This window comes from Camelus bactrianus, chromosome 3, assembly GCF_048773025.1.
Source record: "Camelus bactrianus isolate YW-2024 breed Bactrian camel chromosome 3, ASM4877302v1, whole genome shotgun sequence".
Classification (NCBI taxonomy): domain Eukaryota; kingdom Metazoa; phylum Chordata; class Mammalia; order Artiodactyla; family Camelidae; genus Camelus; species Camelus bactrianus.
Genome location: NC_133541.1, coordinates 81,567,905 through 81,591,858, shown reverse-complemented (window position 1 = coordinate 81,591,858; position 23,954 = coordinate 81,567,905). Strand labels below are relative to the sequence as shown.

At 33.2% G+C, this 23,954-nt stretch overlaps 1 protein-coding gene across 7 annotated transcripts in view; it reads right to left on the bottom strand.

Annotated features, from left to right (window-relative positions):
• The window catches only part of COMMD10 (COMM domain containing 10), a 161,249-nt gene that overhangs the window by 122,169 nt on the left and 15,126 nt on the right, over positions 1-23,954 (bottom strand). For all 7 annotated transcript variants that reach the window (XR_012505596.1, XR_012505594.1, XR_012505595.1 and 4 more), the window contains exon 5: positions 10,345-10,455. Coding sequence is in view for 4 of the 7 variants with exons in the window: in XM_074360504.1 (XP_074216605.1) it covers positions 10,345-10,455 (111 nt within the window). In the remaining 3 variants the exon portion in view is untranslated. The remainder of the gene's footprint in view (positions 1-10,344; positions 10,456-23,954) is intronic.

Genomic DNA, 23,954 nt, shown 5'->3' with positions numbered 1-23,954 from the left:
TCTCTGAAGAAATGTCTATGAAAGTCCTTTACCCATTTTTTTTTGAGTTGTTTGTTCTTTGTTGTTGAGTTGTAGGCGTTCTTTACATATTCTAGATACAGATTCCTTATCAGATATATGATCTGCAAATATCTTCTCTCATTCTTTAGGTTATCTTTTCTTTTTCTTCAGAATGTTCTTTGATGTACAAGTTTTTTATTTTGATGAAGTCCAATTTATCTAATTTGTTGGTCGTGTTTTGGTATTCTATCTAAGAATCCATTGCCAAATCCATCTGATATCTCTTTTTGCTGGAAAATTCCATAATCCTTTGTTCATTCCATAAATAAAGTTGTACCTAAATAATTCTATTTGTTTCACTGCTAAGAATTACAAAAGGGTTATTTTTGGAGTTTTTATTATATTGCCCTTACTAAGGAAGCGGTAGCATTTTAAGTTTGGATAAAATTACCCTTTAAAGCTGGATGGAATGGAACTCCTTGTGATAAAATGAAAGAAACTGCATTTCTGCTCCATTATAAAGAAGAAAAGAAGGGGAAAGAGAGAGGAACTGAGGAAGGGAAGGAGCAAATTCTCTTCATTTGAGAACCTCATCGGTTAATAACCACACTGAGACAATTTTAAAAGACTCTCCAAACTGTGTGTTGAAACATTATCATCTCTGGAAAAGACAGTTTACCCCACAATAAAAATTCAATACTCTAGCAGTTACTAGAATTTTCTCTAACACATAGGTAGTATTTCGGAGATCTTCCCTCACTTTAACTAGCCAGTATGTTAGTTATCCAGCAAGTGGTTTAAACATGGCTTTAAAACCAAATCTATTGCTAAAGGATTAACAGAAAAATAAGCCATATTTATCAAGAAAATAGAATACTCTGTAGCCATTAAAAATAATGCTGCTGAGTAAAAGTTCAGCTATTGACAATGGAAGATGTTTATAATGTAATACTGTATGGGGGAAAAATTAGTTTATAATGGATAGATTTGGAAAGCTACATACCAAATATGTCATTCAAAATTACTATCTCTAGGTTGGACTGTAGGTAAATTTTATTTTCTTAAATTTTCTTATGTTTCTACAAGGTAAATTACTTATGCACATTTAGAAAGGTATAAAAGCATAAAAAAGAGAAAACTAAAATCCCTTAAAAATGAAATTTAAAAGTAAGAACTTCTTTCTACACATTCACTTATTATTACATTTCACCTTCAGCCATTACATGTCACTTGTTAGCTATATGTTTTGGTTAACTAACCACAATAATGACAACAACAAATACATAGAGTTTCACCGATGTTACTACAGCACAGTTACAAGTAATTTTTTCCATAAACTCCACATAATATCAACAAAAGAATTTTTTCAAACTTAAAACAGTGTTTTTAAAACTGTATGTAGTCTGTTATTTCATTAACCAGATGTGAGGATCAAGACTCTTCTGAAACAAAGCAGATCATCAGAGTTTATAAAAATTAGATTACATTCTGTCTGTCTCCTATTTTTGCCAGTTGTAAGAGCTGGGATAAGTGGTAAGATAAGGATAACACTGCTTCACCAACCCTATTTCTATCCCTTTGTTCATCTATGGCCCTAGTTATGATATGTTCCCACTGCTTATGAACATCATTCTCCATTATATGATAAGGTGACTGAAACTGGCTATTCTCTGCGCACTAACTGAACAGCTATCTTCAGATGCTCAAACATGTCATCCAGATCCAGAATGAAAACGCAGAACTGATGATGCTGAGTTAATGCTAAATGCTAGCAAGAAAAGAGCCAAACCAGGCTCATGATCGCCAGGCATCTTGAGGTGGCCACATTTCCAAGTAAGCTGTTGGGTGATGCAAAGTTTGAGGATGTGAAACCCTTAAAGCACTTTATACAAAGACATGAGATTTTTTTCAAAATAGTACATAATTTTGGATCATATGTATTAAAGACAGTTGAAAAGCTAAAAAAAAAAAAAAAACCAACATAAAAAGATCTTATATATGAACTTATTGAGAAAAATCTTTGCTTTTCCCAATACCATAAAAACCGATAACAGTGCCCAATAATTTGTTATGAGAAGAGAAATACATTATACAGTAAAACTGATTCCTTCTCTTCATAAAAAATTTAATTTCCTCTAAATAATTCCCCTATAAAGGAAAGAAAAAAGTCTGAACGAAACATAACTTGCATAATACATTCAATATGTATATTTAAGTATTCATACGGTACCTAATGGCAAACATGCTTAAAATCTCATTTAAACTAGATCAAGAAAGAAGAGTGTTTCTCAACTCTTTTTTTCTGTCAGAATTATTGGGACTGAATTCAATATTCAACAATGAAATTTACTTGTAAGTAAAACTTTTATAAGAAAATGTGTCATCTTTGTCCTGATTCTAAAATTTATATACCATGCCAAAATCAGAATATTAAGTTTAGAAAAGCAATTCAGAATATCACCAATGATGTTGAAGAGCTAATACACTCAACTGAGATATAAAATGTTCACATTTTAACTGATTTCTGGCTATATGTGGAATAGAGGGCTCATTATGAACTACTCCAGTATTTCCCAGCAAATGCTGGGTATATTATCAACGAACGAAGAAAGAGATTAAGGGACAGCCACTGGTCACACATTAAGAACTCCTAGGCTGTAGAACAAACCTTCATATATTTATGAAGTTTCCAAGGTGATATCAGGGGTGAAAGTTCAGACAAGACAAGATATCAGGTGTCACTTTTCTTCACTTCTCCATCTTAAGATATACTACACATTTGACCAAATCAAGGGGTCTGAAGATTCAAATAAAAAACTTCCAAGTGACCCTGGAACTAATGTGCCTGAGGTTCCTCTGTACCACAAACACTCTTAGGGAGGCTACAGCTAGGGTTCCAGTTTGTCATCAGTCAGTCTCTCACTCTCCATCACCCCCCTCTCCAAAACACACCATATCCTCACTTTTCACCTGACCTGATTTAGAATCCATGGGCAATCACTAAAATCACTGCCTTGAGTGCAAAGCCAATCCTTTGTCTCTTTCTACCTTCAGTGATACACTTAGCAAAGAAGAAACCCTGATTAAACCCAGTTATGCACCTACTTCACATCTGCACCAGAGGAACTAAAAATGGGTGAAGAAAAATGTACAAGCTTTCAACAGTTCTCATTTCAAATTTACGGTCACACATCTCAAGTGGGCAACTAGCACTATTCAGTAACAGTGAAATAGCCTAAAATAACTAGTTTGTTCATTTTCCCAATATCCAAAATAACTATTTCATACTTTCTCTTCTGTTCTCAAACCCTCCTAAACCTACCCACTCCCCCAACTAATGACTGCATTCAGAAAACAGAAGCAATCGGACACAGCTTTCTCTTGTATCACCAAAACTACCTATCTAATCCATGCTTTCTTTACTGTTAGAACAAATATGTTCCACTCTCCTCAAAGTCCAACCCTTTCATTTGTGCTCTGGGCCTCATATCTTCTCGCTATCTCAAGGATCTTACATCCTTCTCTGTCATGCAGCGTCAATTTCTCCCCCAATGGATCTGTGGCATCGCTGTATACAAACCTCCTCTAATCTCTCCAGCCAGTGAATCCACATCCCCCTACATAGTCTATCCTATTTCTCTGTTTCTTGAAAGAGTTACCTATGTGGTTGCTCTCACTTTCTCTCCTTATTTTCTTTCCTCAATTTACTCCAATCAGGTTTCCTTTTCCCCTCAACTGAGATTACAATTGTCAAGGTCATTAGAGAAGTCCATTTAACCAAATCCAGCGGTCCTATGTCTGCTCTTCTCATTCCTGACCTCTCAACAGTATTCAACACCACCCTCCATCTTGAAATATCTCCTTCTCCCGCCCCACACAATGATCATCAATGACCTCCATATCACTAAATTCATTTTGTATCACTATATAGTGATTTTAAGTTCAGCTATTATGGCAGATGGACCTGGGTTCAAAACTTGACTCCATCACTTTCTAGTATCCAGTCTAGGGAAAGATATTTAAATACAGAAAAAGGCTTATACACACACACTCTTGCAAACACACTCAAACAAACAAGGTGGCTCACTTTGTGATATCTAGGAGCTATATACAAATGATTTGAACACTTCAATATACTTGAATAAATAAGATCTTTCAGAAAGTCATAACGATCACAAAACTAAAAAAAAAAAACTAAATTGAGGAAAGACATTTTTGTACTGCTCTCATTTAGAAAACATGACACCTTAAAAGATACTATCATTGAGAAACTGATCACAATGATGGATACAACAAGGATCACAAGGATACAACACAAAATTAAGAATCAGAAACCTAGAGCCACAAAGTGTTAGGAATATTTAAATAAATAAATTTAATTCCAAAGAAACAGGCTTTTTCCCCCAAAGTATATAGACAATTACATAACAAATAAAGGTTGTTTCTATTTTCTCTAACTGCTAGAGTACTTGCTAAGATTGCTTCTACATGTTCTATAGTAAAATAAAACACATATAACAAAGGTTGTTTAATTGTACACTAAAAGAATAAAGAAATTATAAATGAGAGGGTTCTATAATATTACAAAAATACCTGGGCTTTTCATTAGTCTCCTAAAATATACAAAGTAACTAACTAGTTATCAAAGAATCTATATTTGAGATAGTAATGTTACACCTCTCTCCAGAAGATCTTAAATCCTTTAAATTCAACCTTTTGAGTTTCTGTGTGTGTTCCCAAAATGATTATGAAAAGCCAATTATCAAACTATAGTTAAGACCTTTTTGTGGTTTACACCTTTTCACCCAGTAATTACACTACTGAGGAATAATCAGTAAATTCTAAGAAGGCTTTATTCATTCCCTCATTCATTCATTTATTGATTCATCATTCAAATAAATGTTTATTGAACACCTCCTATGTATTTATACACAAAGGTGTTTATCATCGTACAATAGGAAAATACCAGAAACAAATTCATCACTTGACAACAGTGGAATTGGTAGGAAATCACAGTATGTCACAGCCAAAATATGATGCAGTCAGTCATTTAAAATATATTAGTGGTGAGTCTAAAGGAATACAAAAAAGATTTGTTACAGAGGTAAGTATAAAAAAAAGCAGAATATAAAATCAAAGAAGGCTTTCAAAAGAAAGTATCCACAGAACAAACACTGAAATAAAAAGAGACTGTGCATATTGGTGGTAAATCTCTGAGTTTTTCTTTACGTGTCTTTATACTTTTCATAATAAACATATACAACCTAGGTAATTAAAAAAATCTTAAGGCAACTGATTTTCATCATTTCATTTGAGAAGTAAAACCACTGACACATCTTAAAATTTTTTCAACCCTGAATAAAACACCCCAAATGACACAAATGACAGTATCCTGACATAGACCTGCTCATAGACAAAGCTTATTCTATAAAATTTCTGATCAAAAACAGTGAGTAAAAAGCCCACGACTTTACAGAATGTCTTTTCAGATCACAAGATAGCATACTGTAGAAAAAGAAATAATTGCAATTTATCAAAAAGGAAAAAAAGTTCTGAATGATGGATGAAATTATCTTCTCGTACCATTATCTAGTACTAAACAGTAATAATAAAACTGCAATTCTTTTTCCTGAACCAAACACAAACATCACTATTTTTTAAAAAATCACTTTTAATAGATGCATAGGAAAAAACAACTGGAAGGTGATACAGCAAAACACAGCAGTATTGTGGGTACTGGCATTATATTTGATTTTAATCAGCTTTTTCCCCTCTATTTTCCAAAATGCCCATTACAAATAAATGTATGGCTACTGCAATAGAGAAAACTAAATTTAAATTACTAAGAGAATATGCTGAAATATATTCATTATATAGATTAGATTAATAAAAATACATTTGCTCATCAAAGCAGCTAAGAAAATTTTGAAGGTCCTTCAAAACCAGTCAATACAAAAACAACCTTTAAGAAAATCAAAACACCTTAAATTTCTAGTACAAGAATTCATGATTTGAACAGCATAGGTTTTTTTTTTTTAACTGAGAAATTTGTCATAAATACAACTAAGGATGTGTTTTTTTTTTAATGATATATCCCATTTCTTTGTTCACAGACATCAACATCAATGACGTCATATATATCCTTACAATAAGGTCTGGTAATGAATATAGTCTCTATGGAACTGAGATAACATCAACACATACACTTTTACTTACTACATAAAAGATCATATTAGTGTCTCTCATTGACTTCAGTGTAAAATTGTTACAATGTAATCAAATAAAAAGAAAAGGAAAACGAAATTTAGAATCCATATGACTCTTAATTTTATGAAGAACAACAATAAAACAATCATTCCATTTTAGAGAAGCTTTCAACACCTTGAAACATATATACATATTATGGGATAACTGCTAAATTATTAAATAAGCAAAATGATACAGTATCCTAGCAATGAATATAGAATAGGACTCTGAAATAAAATTGCCTGATTTCAAATCCTAGCTCTGCTGTTTAATAGTTATATAACGTAGAAAAATAATTTAATCTCTAGGTGTTTCCATTTCTCCATCTATCTATAAAATACAGATAATAATAAGAATTCATACCTAGAAGAGAAATTTTAAATATTAAAGGAGGTAATATCATATCTACACAGAATAAGCACTAAAAAAGGCTTTTCCCCTCCTTTTCTCAACCTAAATAGAATGAGTCATATATTTTGGAAATAAGAATGAAGACCCCAAATTTTAAAAATTTGTATTAAAAATCCTAAGTTCACTCATGGTCATAATTACCCAACTATATAGCACCATCTGCAACCTAAGCATAATCTAATTAAACATTTAGATAAATAAAAGTTCTGCTGTCAAGGTGATTTTACCCTAGTTGTTTCAAAAGAACAAGAAAAAAAGAATGAAACACAAAGATTCTTTCTTAAAAGATGTACAAAAAGAATTTAGAATCACTGTATTAACAAAATGATTGTTTTCAACAGCAAATTTACTGCAAAAAAGAAAAATGTAATAATGCAAGATTAATTGCAAAGTTCAAATATCTTAGTGTTTTTAGGATATTGCAGTTAAAGTGATGACGCCATTCAAAATCACCAGCATTTGTTACATGTAAAACTGCTGTTGTCTATAAATGAAGACATTTCAGCTGTCTGTGGTCAGTCTGGAACTAGTTATGCTCTAACCTAATCCGGCCACTCAGCTCTCTTGGAGATTATTTTATTCTCCTTCCTCATAAAGAAATTAACACAGGTGACAGAATGTAACAAAGTCAGCAGTGTAGAAGGCTTTTTATTTTCATTTTGGCAAATGATCGTATACAAATTAACAAACACTGAAATCAAGATGATTTCATTTATTTGTTCTGAATGTATCTGATTAATAGGCATTAACTTTGTTGATGGAAACAGGAGAACTCTATTGTTATATACAGATTAGAAATGTAAACACTTAGCATTTCCCACAACTACTGACTTTCCAAATTATCTGGAATGTTATTGCAAACAACACCGTGAGCGACAGAGGTTAGGTAAGCAAAGAACTCTACTGCCCCCTAATGAAATAAACCAAAAAAAACCCTCAGAAATCTTGAGGTATCTGTGTAATAGTAAAATAATCTTACTTCACTAAATGTAGTAGACAAACACTAAGAAAATTAACTGAAAACAACTTGAATATCTACTCAAAATACTATAGGAAAAACTAGAATCATCCACTTTCCATGATAAAATTAGTAGCAAAACAGGAAAGCCTTGAGACAGAAATGTTCTAAGAGAAACGAGGACAATTCAACAATGTTATCTAACATGATAGCAATTAAAACTTCACTGCAGGCTACACTTTTCATGTGTATGTTGGAAGGGAATGAGAAGAAAGATTCTTAGAAACCACACTCTTCAGTGAATTACAGTAAGTTTTCAGTTCAGCAGCTCAAAAGTAAATACTATCAAAATATTCTCTTAGAGTTTGCACTGAGTCTAATCCTCTCAGAATTATATTAACATATGTGTACTTTCAGGATAACTGTTATAAAATGTACATTTAAAAGAATTTTACCTAAGGCTTCCTGTTTTAAACAAATGCCAGTTTCTTAAGTATGACAACTTTGTGCTCTATGATACTCTGCATCATAAACTAACCAGTGATAACTTTTAAGGCTCTATTCTCCTGTTCTTTTATCTAATATTCCAACCTGTCTGGAATTCCCAAATTCTTACTTCAGAACAGAGCAAATGTTTGGGGGGAAGAGTTGTGGGCTGTCCTTCGTAACAAGTGTTATGTAAAAATTAACATCAAGGAGACAGATGTGACAAGAGTACAAAGAATAGAAAACCAGATCATATAAACACAGAGAAAAAGTAAAGCTTCCCAGCAGGAGTTTACTGAGGGGAACAGAGCTGCGGTAGTTAACTATTCCTTTATAGCTAGGTACACGTCACTTGGAGAAGGCATGTATCTGTCCAGGATGACAGTGAAGGTACACTCCATTACGTGTCTATTGTTTAGGAGATAGAAGTAATAGGGGCCAAACCCACAAAATGCCATAGGGGAGATAGGCAACACAGAGGAAAAGGTTCACTTAAGTCTGCGTACAAAATGAAAAGATCATTCACATTTGTGTGCTGCTCTTCTTCCTGACTATCTGTTAATGAAAACGGTTCTCTAGCTCTGCAAGTCATAAGGGTTACCAAATGTTCACTCAAAATTTTAAAATAGCAACAGGCAAAAAAATATAAATGTACTCAAGCCTTTATCTCGAATGAGTTAGATCTCACATCTGTATAGATTTCCTGAATAATGTGAACTAAAAACATGACTCTTTTACTTGAAGCATTACTCATTCATTCTTACTGCCTAAAAATATGACTGACATAGAGACATGTTTTGAAGACATAATAAAGAAGCTAGGAGGATTCAAGCATCCCGAACTGAAGCACTGCCGAAGTCATGATGCTTAAAGTAGATCCAATATAGGGTCAAAATAGCATCTTTCCAACCTATAGATTGCATTTAGCTACTCAGACTTAGCATACAATAGTCATGAGAAACAGAGCAGTGAGGTATACTTGGAGAACATACGTATGTATATGCGTATATGTATCTATAGGTGTGTATTTTCTCTCATGGAATAGTCCCAGTCCACAGCAGGGAGTTTCAGATTATTATCCTAAACATAAAGGAACGACTTCCCTACTGCATGAGAGAAAATACAATAAATGACTTTCCAGGATGTCCTTTCCCTCCTCTAGTTCCAGTAAGTATAAATACGAAATATGATCAAGAAATAAAACGGAGGAAGAATGCAAAAAAAAAGGGGGGGGGGAGTTTAATTTCATCAAGAAATAAAATTAGTGAAAGCTTAGTTATGTATCCGCCAAAAATATTTGCATTGATGATGATAGTGAATATGATAGCAGCCAGCATTTAAAGAGCATTAAGTATATCACATACACTGAGTCTTTAATCTTCATAAAAGCCCTGTGAGACAGACATTACTCCCATTTTACAGATGAAGAAACTGACACTCATAAAGATTAAGTAACTTGCCTAAGGTTAGATTGCTACTAAATTGAGGAGTATATATGACATACCAGTCAATTTGAAGTTGTTTTCTAGTGAAAATGTATGAAATGAAATGACTCTTTAAAAACACTGTAATAAAGTAATAAATTATATATGTTAAGATCCAACTCAATTGCCTAAGATTCTAAAGACATATAATCTGAGTTAGTACTGATCCCAGTTCTCATGAAAGACAGAAATGTACAGGAGAGAATAAAGAGTGAGACTGCTAACAAAGAAGTAATTATATACACAGTCTTCAATGCCCACTGTAAATAATAACATTTCTTCCATTATCCCCGGTCACATACAGCCACAGCAATCTCTCCTTCCTCAGATCTTCCTATGCGTATAAAACTAATCCAAGATCGATTCTGTGAGAGTTGACATTTAAACACACAAACACATATACTATACATGCACAAACACAATGCGGGTCATCTTCATACTCCAAGCATTGGCTGGACAACACTATTCCATCATATGTATTCAGCTTAAAACACAAAGCACCCAGAAATACCCACAAATATCTAAAACATTAAGATCATAATTTTACATGGCTACTACTCTCTAAGCCTTATTTTTTCAAGTAACAAAGTGATACATAAAAACTTGTCACAAATATAAATCTGTCATTTTGTTAACCCTTGTTTAATTTTAATTGAATTATGTTTAAATTTTCAATCCAGAGAACAAAGACCCTGCTAACGATAAAGTATAAGACCTAGTCAACAAAATGCATCATTTCAATGGGATACCCTTTCTTACCTTCGAATCTTCATTGCTCACTCCTAGCTGTAACACAGCTTGAGGAGATTTTAGTTTTGCTTGAGAAGAGTGAGCCATCTGAAGGTTAAGCTGCCATCCAACCGTCTCCAGCTATAAAAGACAAGTGCAGATTAGAATCAGATGGAACAGAAGGAAGGAAACAGTCAACTTTAAGCAAATCTCCAATCAGCAGGATGAACACGGATAGTCTGGACTTTGTGGAAAGTCAGTTCTAGGGCTCCTCGAACCTGCATAGTCTGCACATTCTCCCTTTGGGCTCATTAGATTGGCCTCATGCCATGCCTGTCAAATTCAACAGTAAAACTGGTCTTTAAATACACTTTGTACTAAAAATAAAAGTTCTGAGACTAAGGAATGAAGCACACTAAAGGCGTCAATGACTTTTAAATAGTTATAAATTTTAACTAGTAAATAGCATATACTGGAGATGAGCACTTTAATGACCTCCCATTATCTTTCAAAACTCTTTGAATGCAGGTAGAACACAGATAAAAATTTTTTTTTTACTTTAAAGGGAAACTGAAGTGCCCAGATGGTAAGAGGTTCACACGTTTAGACACAATGAGACTGGAATAGAGCCAGACAAAGAATTGATATCTACTAGTGAGCAGGTGTTACCATGCTTTCCAAAGTACTCTAACTTACTACGGTTCCCAGTTATGACAGAAACTAATTAGAACAATCCCTTTGAATTTATTAATTAACACAGAGCAAAATTTAATCAGGAAGGCAAAAACAGTAAAGACACACTAAAGCAGTTTAAGTTTTCTTTTAAAACGTGGCTTTATTCAACATGATAGAGTATTGGTTTCTTCAAGCTCAAAACTGTAAGTATCAAGTTTTAGATTTAATTTGCAGTAAACCTTAAGGTATCAGTATTTAGGGAAGTTTTGTGACATGAAATTGTCATATACCTCAGACAATACGACCCCAATAATTGATTTAGTAAAACTACTTTAGCTACACTGGTAAGAATGGCAGCCTCACAATTTTTACTTAACCGGAATACTAATAGCTAACTTGAAAGACTGCTCAACAGCTAGAATCACAGCAGTGACTCCAGCCAAATTGGAAAGACAGCAATGGAAGTATTATCTATTCGAGAGAAGATGTGATGAGAAAATAAAGATACAGTTCTGTTCTTTCTGGCACTAAACCTTTAGAGGGTATGGGCAAAAAGGGGGAAGATGTTGCAGAGACATAATCCATAATACCACAAGTGAAAAAATCAACTTAATGGTACATGTTCAGTAAGGATCCGTAATGTACTGATCTTTAACACTGATCACAGTACGCACAGTCTCTAACAACAGCCCACCGCTATTTTCAACAGTCACACGCAACAGACCCTCCAATACAACAGGAAAAACATGTCATAACCACTCTTATATATCCAAGCATTTTAATACATATCATTGTCTTAACTGAAAAGCACCTTCTAGGTATTTATACGGACCTATAAGACACTTTTTGATCTCTTTTAACGAATCCTATCCCTGTCCTTTAAGAATTTAAGATCAATGACAAAGGTAAGTATTAAGTGAATACAATAAAATATACCTCCACTATGGTCAGTCCTCAGCATAAATTAATGTATGCTTAGTCACTGCATAAAAGGGGTATGGGAGAGTCAAGAAGAGCACTGAATGTAAAACTTATGGTTTAGTTACCCTTAAGCTGTCACTCACTAGCTATTTGACCCTGGTTAAGTCACAATCTTTCAAGATCTCAATTTCTTCATATAAAGTGGAAATAAATCTATCTGAACTATTTAATATTTCTGAGTTATGGTAAAATCAAATAAGAAAATGCATGTTCAAATTGTTTTAGAAACTGCAAAGCTTTATAAATATAAGGCATTCTAGTCACCTAATTTTTTCTATAATAGCTTTTTTTTTATAGTATCCTTTAATATAATCGGCACTCTGTATGTATCTGCTGAATTGAACTGAAACAAATCAAAGAATACTCACAAAGAAAGGTAACTTTAAAAAGTGTCATAACCAAAAAGAGTTTGTAGGTTGACTTTCTTAAATTCTAGAGCTTTATATAATGAATTTTGTGACTTAAAAATAATTGTCCCATGGCTACATAAAATAATAATTTAAAAAGTGAAAAAAATTGTTAAACTCATATGTACATGTATGTGCATACACACACCACGCATAAAATTTCATAGAAAATGATCAGTATTCAGAAAATTTAAATGAAGAGTACAGAAAGGATAACTAGAAATATAAAAGAACAGTTATACTGAGCAGTAAGAAAAACAAAACTAACGAGATCTTTACAGTGAAACCAGGAGACAAAGCCAATGCCACTTGAGATATGGACTCTTATTATCTCCATTTTACAAATTAAATATGTAAAACGTAAACAACTGATGAATAGGAGTTATTCATGTCCATGGAGTTATTGCCATTTTCTCTAAGTCTGAGATTATACCAAAATCAAAAGTTCAAGAAACTGATTCAAGTACAAATCATCAATGGATACTAACTCTAAGTGGTGAAAGTTTGATTTGTAACAAACAGTCACAAATCTTCTGCCCACAATGCTTTTCAGTTTCCAAAAAAAAAAAAAAAAAAAAATTATACAGTAAAGAAAACAAGCAACATCTTAACCAAGAGCACAAAATTAACATTACCAAAAAGTGGCAAATGGACACCATGTGCCTCTAGGTACGATATCCTGCGATGATCATGTATTTATGTAACTTTCCAGCCAAAAAATCACAACCTAACTTTGACCATGAAGAAATAACTGAAAAATAAAAATAGTGAAACATATAAAATAAGTGTAATGGACACTTGAAAAGCATCAGTGTCCTAAAAGACAAAGAATAACTGAGGAAAGAAGTGATTCCTTACACTGCTTAGAACATATTATATTATTTTCCTGGTCTATAATAGGGACGGTAATATAAAAATGAATAAGACAAATACCCTCTGCCAAGGTGAAAATCTTATAGTATACTATTTAATTATTCCTCTGAGACTCGTAACTAAGAAACAAATGACAGTCATCAATATTTTAATTATGTATGAAACAAAATTTAGTATAGAATTTTGACTTAAGTTAGGCAAACTACATTTGTTTCTATTCAAAAGAAAATTCTGTCTTGTGTGTATCAAACATTTGTACATTAAAATACCAGGAACCATTTTCATATAATTTGGTTTGATTTTCATATTCAAATTTAAATCTAATAGTCTTTATACCTTTATCAACATCCTAGGTTTAAATGTCACCAAAATAACATGAAACATAAGGAATATAAGCCACTAACATTTTTAATGTTTTCCAACTCTTGCCAAACTGTTTTAATGATAGTTCTTAGGTATCTCACTTACATTACTTATTACCTGACAATGTTACTAAGATATTAGTTCAAAATGTGATGACTGCATTCTCCCTCTAATTTCTATGTAACAACTTCAGCATGAGCTTAAACTCTCATAATTGCTTTGTAAACCACAATTCCAAGCACATGAAAAATTGCCCAAAATTACAGTAATATCAACTCTTTTAAAATGAAAAAGGAAATGTAAAGTTAATCACCATATATTAACTACTGGCTCTCTGAAACAGTAGCCACTGCTTAAATCATATCACATAATACAAAATACTTTTTTATGTTGCAATCTGATATACATATAGAAAAGTGTCACAAAACAATTTTAACCCGGGGCAGTGATACACAATCTCCATTATGTTTCATTTTTAAAATGCTATTTCAAAACTCTCCAAATTGATTTCATTACCCACTAAACCACTAATAGGTCAGGCTATCTATAGTTAGAAAAATACTGCTCAGCAATACCAAATGAGTTTTAGGAACTATATCTGTGGGCATCACAAAACAGTTATTATAATAAACCATGAAAACACATAAAATTAGAACTGTAACTGCTAAAATAGAAAATATTACCTACATTCTATTGCTTTAATCCACCATTTATTTTATAATTGTCAAATACTATAAGCAGAAATTCCACATATATATGGCTTATATAGAAACTATACACTATTTACTCTTATGAATTATGAAAATTAGAAAGTTGATTAAACATTTAATACAGGAACATGAACCTACCTATTTTTAAGGCTTAGCTAAATGTTTGCTCCACAATTTTCTTAACCACTTCTCCTGACTTTCAATGATTTGTTCTTATACAATCTACTGACTAACTACATGAAATTCCCAATTTAAGAAACAGTGTTTTCTGGTATCAAGGAGTGTGCATCTAAAAAAAAACTTTCCAAAAAAAAATCTATCAACTCTCAATAAAATTTAAAAAGCAACTTTTTGAGGGCTCTATATAGAAAAAAACATAAATTTTGGATAATCAAAACATATTGCAATGTTAGCAACCAATGGATCAAAGGAGCAATCAAAAGAGAGATTTTAAAAAGTACCTTAATAGTAAGGGATGCAGCAAAAGATGTTCTAAGAGGAAAACTCATAGTAATAAATGCCTAATCAAGAAACCAGGAAGATCCCAAATAAACAACTTGATGTTATGCCTCAAAGAGGCAGGAAAAAAAAAAAAAAAGAACAAACAAAGCCCAAAGTTAGTAGAAAGAAGGAAATATCGACAATCAGAGCAGAAATAAATGAAATAGAGACTGTAAGACAATAGAAAAGATCAATGAAACATAGAGTTGGGTTTTCGAAAAGTAAACAAAACTAACAAAACTTCAGCTAGATTAACTTAGAAAAAAAGAGGGGACTCAAATAAATAAAATCAGAAATGAAAGAGGAGACTTTAAAACTGATGCCACAATTTCAAAAGAGACTACTATGAACAATTATATGCCAACAAGTTGGACAACCTAGAAGAAATGGATAAATTCCTAGAAATACACAACCCACCAAGACTGAGTTACAAAGAAATAGAAAATCTAAACAGACCAATTACTAGTAAGGAGACTGAATCAGTAATCAAAAACTGCCCAACAAACAAAAGTCCAGGACCAAATGGCTTCACTGGTGAATTCTAGCAAACATTTAAAGAGTTAACATTAATCCTTTACAACTCTTCCAAAAAACAGAAGAAGAGGGAACATTTCCAAATTCATGTTACAAGACCAGCATTACCCTAACACCAAGACCAGACAAAGACACTACAAGAAAAGAAAATTACAGGCCAATATCCCTGACAAAAATAGATGCAAAAATCACAGAAAAAAAATTAGGAAACCAAATTCAACAACACAGTAAAAGGATCATACACCATGAATAAGCAGTATTTATTTCACAAATGCAAGAATAGTTCAATATGAACAAATCAATGTGATACATCATATTAATAAAATGAAGGATGAAAAATCCTATGATCATCTCAACAGATGCAGAAAAAGCAACTGATAAAATTCAACACCCATCTACAATAAAACTCTCACAAAGTAGGTACAGAGGGAACATACCTCAACATAATAAAGGTCAAATAATACAAACCCACAGCTAACGCAATACTCAATGGTAAAAGCTGAAAGCTTTTCCTCTAAGACCAGGAACATAACAAAGATGCCCAATTTTGCCACTTTAATTCAACATAGTGTTAAATAATTATGTCCTAGCTAGAACAACTGGACAATAAAAAGAAATAAAAGGCACTCAAATCAGAAAGGAAGAAATAAACCTATCATTGTTTGCAAATGTCATACTATTAAATATGCAAAACCTTAAAGATTCCACCAAAAACCTCTTGGACTAATAAACAAATTCAGTAAAGTCACAGGATACAAAAATCAACATTCAAAAACATGCTGCATTTCTGTACACGAATAACAAACTACCAGAAAAAGAAATTAAGTTTAAAAATCCCATTTACAATTGCATCAAAACGAATAAAATACCTTAGAATAAATTTAACCAAGGAGGTGAAAAACCTGTACACTGAAAATCATAAGACATTGATGAAAGACATTGAAGAAGATACAAATAAATGGAAAGATACTCCGTGCTCATGGACTGAGAGAATATTGTTAAAATGCCCATAGTACCCAAAGCAATCTACAGATTCAATGCAATCCCTATCAAAATTCCAATGGTACTTTTCAAAGAAATAGAATAAACAGTCTTAAACTTTACATGGAACCACAAAAGACCCTGAATAGCCAAAGCTCTTAAAAAGAACAAAGCTGGAGGCATCATGATTCCTTACTTCAAACTATATTACAAAGCTATAGTAATCAAACAACATGATATTGGCATAAAAACAGACATGCAGATCAACAGAATAGAAAGCCCAGAAATAAACCCATGTATATGCATGTATATATGGTTAATTAATTTATGACAAAGGAGCCAAGAACATACAATGGAGAAAAGACAGTCTCTTCAATAAATGGTGCTGAGAAAATTGGATAGCCATATTCAGAAGAATAAAATTGGACCACTATCTTACACCATACACAAAAACTAATTCAAAATGGAGTAAAGGTTGAACATAAGATCTGAAACCTAAAACTCCTGGAAGAAAACAGAACTAACCTCCTTGATAACAGTCTTGGCAATGACTTAACACCAAAAACAAAGGCAACAAAGGCAAAAATAAAGAAGCAGGACTACATCTAACTAAAAAGCTTCTGCACAGCAAAGGAAACCATCAACAAAATGAAAAAACAACCTACGGAATGGGAGAAAATATTTGCAAATCATGTATCTGACATCAGGTTAATGTCCAAAATATATAAGCAAGTCATTTAACTCAAGAGCAAAACAACTGACAATCCAATTAAAAAATGGTCAGAGATATGAATAGACATTTTTTCCAGAGAAGCCTTACAGATAGCCAATAGGTAGATGAAAAGGTGCTCAACATCAGTAATGATCAGGGAAATGCAATCAAAGCCACAAGGAGATATCACCTCACTGCTGTTAGAAAGGCTATTATAAAAAAGAAATAACAAGTATTGGCAAGGATGTGGAGAAAAAGGTGCCCTTGTGTACCACTGGTGGACATGCAAATTGTGAGGCTACTAAGGAAAACAGTATGGAGATTCCTTAAAAATTTAAAATAAACTACCATAAGATCTAGCAATTCCACTCCTGGGTATTTATCTGAAGGAAACAAAAACACTAATTCTAAAAGATGTCTGCACCACCATGTTCACTGAAGCATTATTCACAATAACCAGGATATAGAAGCAACCCAAGTGTCCATCAATGGATAAACAGATAACGAAAACATGGTGCCTATACATATACATATGTACATATACACACAATGGAATATTATTCAGTCATAAAAAAGAAGGAAATCCTGCCATTTGCGACAACATGGATAGACCCTGAGGGCACTATACTAAGAGAAATGAGTCAGAAAAAGACAGATACGATGCGATCTCATTTATATGAGGAATCTAAAAACAAACGAAAAACTGACGCCATAAATACAGAGAACAGATCGGTGGTTGCCAGAAGTGGACAAAAGAGGTAAAGGTGGTCAAAAGGTACAAATTTCCAGTTACAAAATAAGTAAGTCCTGCAGATGTACCGTACAGCATGGTGCCTATAGTTAATAATACAATATTGTCCTGGTTGTGATACTGTACTGTATAGTTATGCAAGATGCTACCACTAGGGCAAAGTGGGTGAATGGTACATGGGATCTCTCTGTATTATTTCTGACAACCACATGTAAATCTATAATGATCTCAAAAGGTTAATTCATTTAAAAGGGGACGTGCATGAAGAAGAGGAGAAAGAAGATTAATAAATATAAATAATTATGGAAAATTTGCGAAATTCATGTTTACTCCTAATTCTTAGGTATATGATTGTGGCATTTAAAGAAAACTCTCTCCTTTACAAAGTTCTTATAATTCTAGTTGGCTTATTTCTTTGTTTCCTAAAATTATACATATAGAATGAAGCATAAGAACTTTTTTAAATCTTTCATACATGGGAGAAGGGTGTTTTTCAATTCAATGTAATCTGCTTAATAAGGTTAGCTTTTTGAAACATTTTCTCATTATAAACCTGTATCACCAAGAAAGCAATATCTGCTGGGAAAATCAATTTATGAATGTATAAGAGGTTACACTTATGCTCCCTCAATATGACGTGTGTTTATGTATGTGTCTAGAATTAAATCTTTTAAAATAACAGATTCAGAGCAATTTTATATTTGTCTAAAATAGAGAAGTTTTCACTATTTCCATTATACTGTATGGAGATTAATTTTCTTAAGCCATACATGGACATACAGTTTGCCAAAAGACTCAAAATGACACCACCAATCCAGGAGTACATTTCATTGGAAACATTCTATATACCAGTCAACAATAAGAGCGCAGATGATTATACTTCAAATTTTCACCTTTTTCCTTTGCAAAGAAAATGCTGTAGAATATAAAGAAGGTATTTATAATCCTCTCAAACAGGTTCATTAATCAAATCAGCAAAATTTTAAACAGTCTATTATTTGGAGGCCCTCCAGGAGATCCCAAATTTTATTCACCATTTTAAGCTGGTACTGCTCAATTTACAAAATCAGATGCTAAAAAAATCTAGCTGTTTGGAACTTAGAACAAATTTACAAATATAATAAAATTATAAATGGTGATTAAATTATTGAGTAACTTAATGGAAGGAATGCAAGTGGTTCCCTTTTGCCCTAACCAGAAGAATATCTAAAACTCAAAAAATAATTAAGTTCCAATAACAAATGGTTAAAAACAAATAATATCTCAGCATTAAGAAAAATCTTCAGTTTCCAGCATTTTATATATGCAGTTTTCTTAACCATTATATACAACAGGTATCAGCCTTAACTCAACAAGCACACAATTTGAGGAAAAGCCTGTTGCTTTCCAGGATACTAATGGTTCCCATCTTTATGTAAATTCCATTAAGTTATGAAACCTACACTTCTCATCAATGGAATCAGACTTTCATCCTGGTTTTCTATTTGTTTTTAAATAACAATGGAAAAATGATATAAAGACTGGCCTGTGCAAATAAAAAGACAAAAACCAAAAAAATGAGTTACCATTAACTGAGATGGAAAAACTACAGGAACAGTTTCAAGAGGAATAATCCAAAGGTCAGTTTATTTTTTTAATGCTAAGTTTGAGATGCCTACTAGACAACCAAAGAAATTATCAAGTAGGATAGAGAAAAAAATTTTTATTGGAAAATAGCTTTTAAACCCGGAAGCCTAGATGAAATTGCCAGGGAACTACAAAAAAGAAGAGATAATAAGGACCAGGAATTGAGTCCTGGCACTACATAAAACCTACAGTTGTGGAAATGAGAAAAACGTAGCAAATATGACCGACTAAAAGAAGTAGCCAGAAAGGAGAAAAACCAAAAGAACATGGACCTGACTTTCATACCGTCTTAGATGTCAGGGACGTAAAAATCAATAAACTTAACAATCTCTGCCCCAGAAGCTCCAAGTCTAGTGATGAAGACAAAACATGTACAACAACAATTTTGATATAACACATACGTAGCAAATCCTAAGTAAAATGCAAAAAAGCTATTAAAACTAATGGCTGATTTTAGGAAAGTTATGGAACAAAAGATTATTATGAAACATCAACAGTTTTCAATATACCAGAAATAAACTGGAAAATATAAAAAATGCAACTTCATTTATAATAGAGACCAAAATCATGCAAATACATAGTGTCTTAGTCTGTTCAGGCTATACACTGCATAGCTTAATAATAATAAGCATTTACTCCTCACAGTGATGGAGACTGGACGTCTGACATGAGGGCACCAGCATGGTCAGATGAGGGCCCTCTTCCAGGCTGCAGACTTCTTGTTGTATCCTCACATGACAGAAGGAGGCAAGGGAGCTCTTTGCAGCCTCTTTTATAAGGTGTTACTCCCATTCAATAGGATCACCTAATCACCTATCCCTAAGGCCCCATCTCTTAACACCATCACCTTGGGAGACAGGTTTCAATATATGAATTTTGAAGAGATACAAACATTCAGTCTATAGCATAAGGATAACTTTAACAAAATTTGTGCAAACTCTGGTCATTGAAAAACTACAAACATTACTGGAATAAATTAAAGAAGACATCAAGAAACAGAGAGACGTACCGTGTTCATGAATTTAAAGATTCAATATTGTTACAATGTCAGTTCTTCTAAAAATTATCTACAGATTAAGGGCAATCCAATTAAATTCTCAGCAGGCATTTTTTTAATAGAAAATGACAAACTGATTCCAAAATTTAAATGGAAATGCAAATGACCTAAACGAGTCAAAGCAATTTTTTTTTAAAGACTTGGAGGAGCTACACTATCTAATTTGGAGACTTATTATAAAGCTACAGAAATAAAGACAATGTGGCATTGGCAAAGGATAGACATACAGACCTATCAACTGACCGCTGACAAAGGTGCCAAGGTAAGTGATGCTGGAACAATGAGACAACTACAAGGAAACAAAATTATCAACAACTCCTACCTAACACCAAACACAAAGCTGACCTCAAAATGGAAGTGCTAAAACCATCAAACTTCTAGAAAATGTTAAAGAAAATTTTTATGATCTTAGGATAGGCAAATATTTTACATAGAACTAAAAAGTATAAATCATAAAAGAAAAAATTATAAACTAGACTTCATTAAAATTAAAAATTCTGTTCTTCAAAAATCACTCTTAGGAAAAAAGGCAAGCGAAAGACTAATAAAACATTCACAACATACATACCTGACAAAAGACTTGTATCCGAACTGTAAGAATTCTTACCTCAGTAAGACAAAGAAATCTGTTTTTTAAAATGGGCAAAGATTTGAACAGATAATTCACAAAAGAAGATAAACAAATGGCCAGTAAACACTTTCAAAGACGTTCAGTACCCTTATGTTCAATATTCGTACACCTATTAGAATGGCTAAAATTTAAAAGACTGGCAACATCAAGTGTTGGCCAGGATGTGAAGAAATTGCTGGTTAAAATGTAAAATAGTATAACCATTTTGGAAAACTATTTGGCAGTTTCTTAAAAATTTAAACATACACCTATCTGACAACCCAGTCAATCCACACCTAAGAAATTACTCAAGAGAAATGAAAATGTATGTCCATACAAAGGTGTGTACATGAATGTCAACAGATTTATTCAAAATATTCCAAAACTGGAAGTAGCCCAAATATCCATTAACAGGTGAACAGATAAACAAATTGTGATACATCCATAAGACAGAATACCACCATGCAATAAAAAAGAATACTAGACTGCAGTAAAAAAAAGAACACACTATTAATACATACAACAACATGGATGACCCTCACAATCACACTCAGTGGAAGAAGCCAGACAGAGTAAAGTATATGTGTATGATTCCATTTATATAAAATCCTACAAAACAGAATCTGCAGTGAAAGAGAGCAGGTCAGTGGTTTCCTGGGGCCAGGGTTAGGGGAGGAAGAAACTGCCAAAGGGCATGAGGAAAAGGCTCTGTATTCTGATTACGATAATGATCTCATGGATATACATCGTTCAAAATCCATCAAATGAGGCAATTTAAAAGGATACAGATTACTATGTAAATTATAATTTAATAGCATTATTTTTAAAAGGTTCAACATACTAAATGCTATTACAGAGGAACGTATAGATGCAATGGGAGAACATCTTCAGCTACCTGCTACCACTCACCCTCCTTGCCATCCTCTAGTCATTGTCAAGAACAGGAGGCAGTAGGCCTCAAAGGACCAAACCACACCACTACTTGCCTCCCAGAGAAAGAATTCTATACTGTGACATGTATAAACATACAAAGACAATGTCAGGATCCCAGAGATGACTATTATGCAACATAATATCAATATTACATAGACGTGAATATATTACCATATATCATAGACGCAAATGAACTTCTTGAATTAATCCTGGAGTTACCCAGCACCCAGGTGACTGCCCACCTCCACAAAGCATACTGCAGAGTGATACCCACTAGGTAGTCTCCAGAGGCATCAAACATCCAGAAGAGACTGAAGCAATGCCCTTCTTTAAGGCTGCTGCAACACCACACCAAAACAAGAGGTATACGTGCTTTATTACAAATATCACAACTTAGGGACACTCTCTAACCTACACCCTAAGTTTTGATGCCACAAAAGTCAATCTGGTATCACCACTAGGGTGGCATGAAACTTAATTATACTCCTTGACACAAAAACTTGGCCAAGATACCTAACTGGTCTTCATATCTGAGTTATACACTGATGAGGGAAAACAGTGAATCATCCTTCAAACTGTTTGCCACCTCAGCACACCATGAATATATGAAGACAACAGTACAAGTCTGAGGACAATGAAATGTCATTCAACTAATGCTCTCAAAATTGGCAACATTGAAAAAGTACATCAACTCTATTTAGCAAGTGCACATTGTTGTATACTATGACATAAGAATAATTTGGCAACAGGACAGTTCTTTGGCATTAGTGAAATATTTAATTTGTTAATGGTTCTGGTTTTAGCCAATTATTTTTAAAGCACAGAATACATTTCATCTTCAGATTAGATTGATTAAGGGTCTCTTAGATCTAAAGTTCTTTAAATTGATTGCTGCATCAACAGCTAATGACATCACCTTTTTTTCCTAGAGAATTTCCATTTCAAGCTAAAGCAATTCTTGCTATACATAATTCCACTTTTAAAGAGGAAAAATGTAAATGACTGAATCTAGTATTTTAGTAAACCTCAAGAGTCATGAAATAAATGAACCACAAAAGGCTTAAAGGTACAACCAAAATGAGAACACAAAAGAACTCTAGGAAATACAAAATATAATCCATACCCCTTCTCTCTTCACTGTTCCTTCCTCTACCAACAAACACAAATACCCCTCCTTAAAAGAAAACCTAATGAACTGAGCTTCAAAACAGCACAATTTGTAAGGCAAGAATACTGTGTATTTATTCATCTAACAGCTATTTTTTTGAGACCCCACTGTCTCCCAAGGGCCATTTAAAGTAGTGAAAATATAGCAGTGAACAAAACAGACAAAAATTCCAGCCCTTGTGGACCTTGTAGTTTAGTAGTAGAGACAGACAATTAAAAAAAAAAAAAACAAGTGGGATATAATAGTGGGCCAGATAAGAATAAGTATTATGGAAAACAAATGAAGTAAAAAAGTACCATAGACGTGGAGGCATTTTTCACCATAAGGGCAAGACCCACTGATAAATGTAATATCTGAGCAAAGTGCTGAAAAAGATAAGAAAACCAACAACATGAACATCCGAGAGTTTTAAGTGAGCCAGGTGGAGGTCAACAAGCTAGTGGACCGAGAGGTTACTGATCATGTAGGACCTTAAAGGCAATTGTAAGAACTCTGACTTCTATTATAAGCAACAAGGAAAGACTGCTGAATTTGGAGCAGAGGTGGGATAGAATAAGACTTATAAAAGAATCACATTTAGAGTTCCTAATCTGATAATGGTAGGAAGTAGCTTATATAATATCAACTTCCTTACAAACAAAAAGTATAACCTCTAAACAAAGTATTTTAAAAACAATGATTTGAAGGCATTGGAGAATGACTAAAAGCAGGCAGAAGTTAATGGGAATTCAACTCATAAAAGAAGGGAACCACAAGTT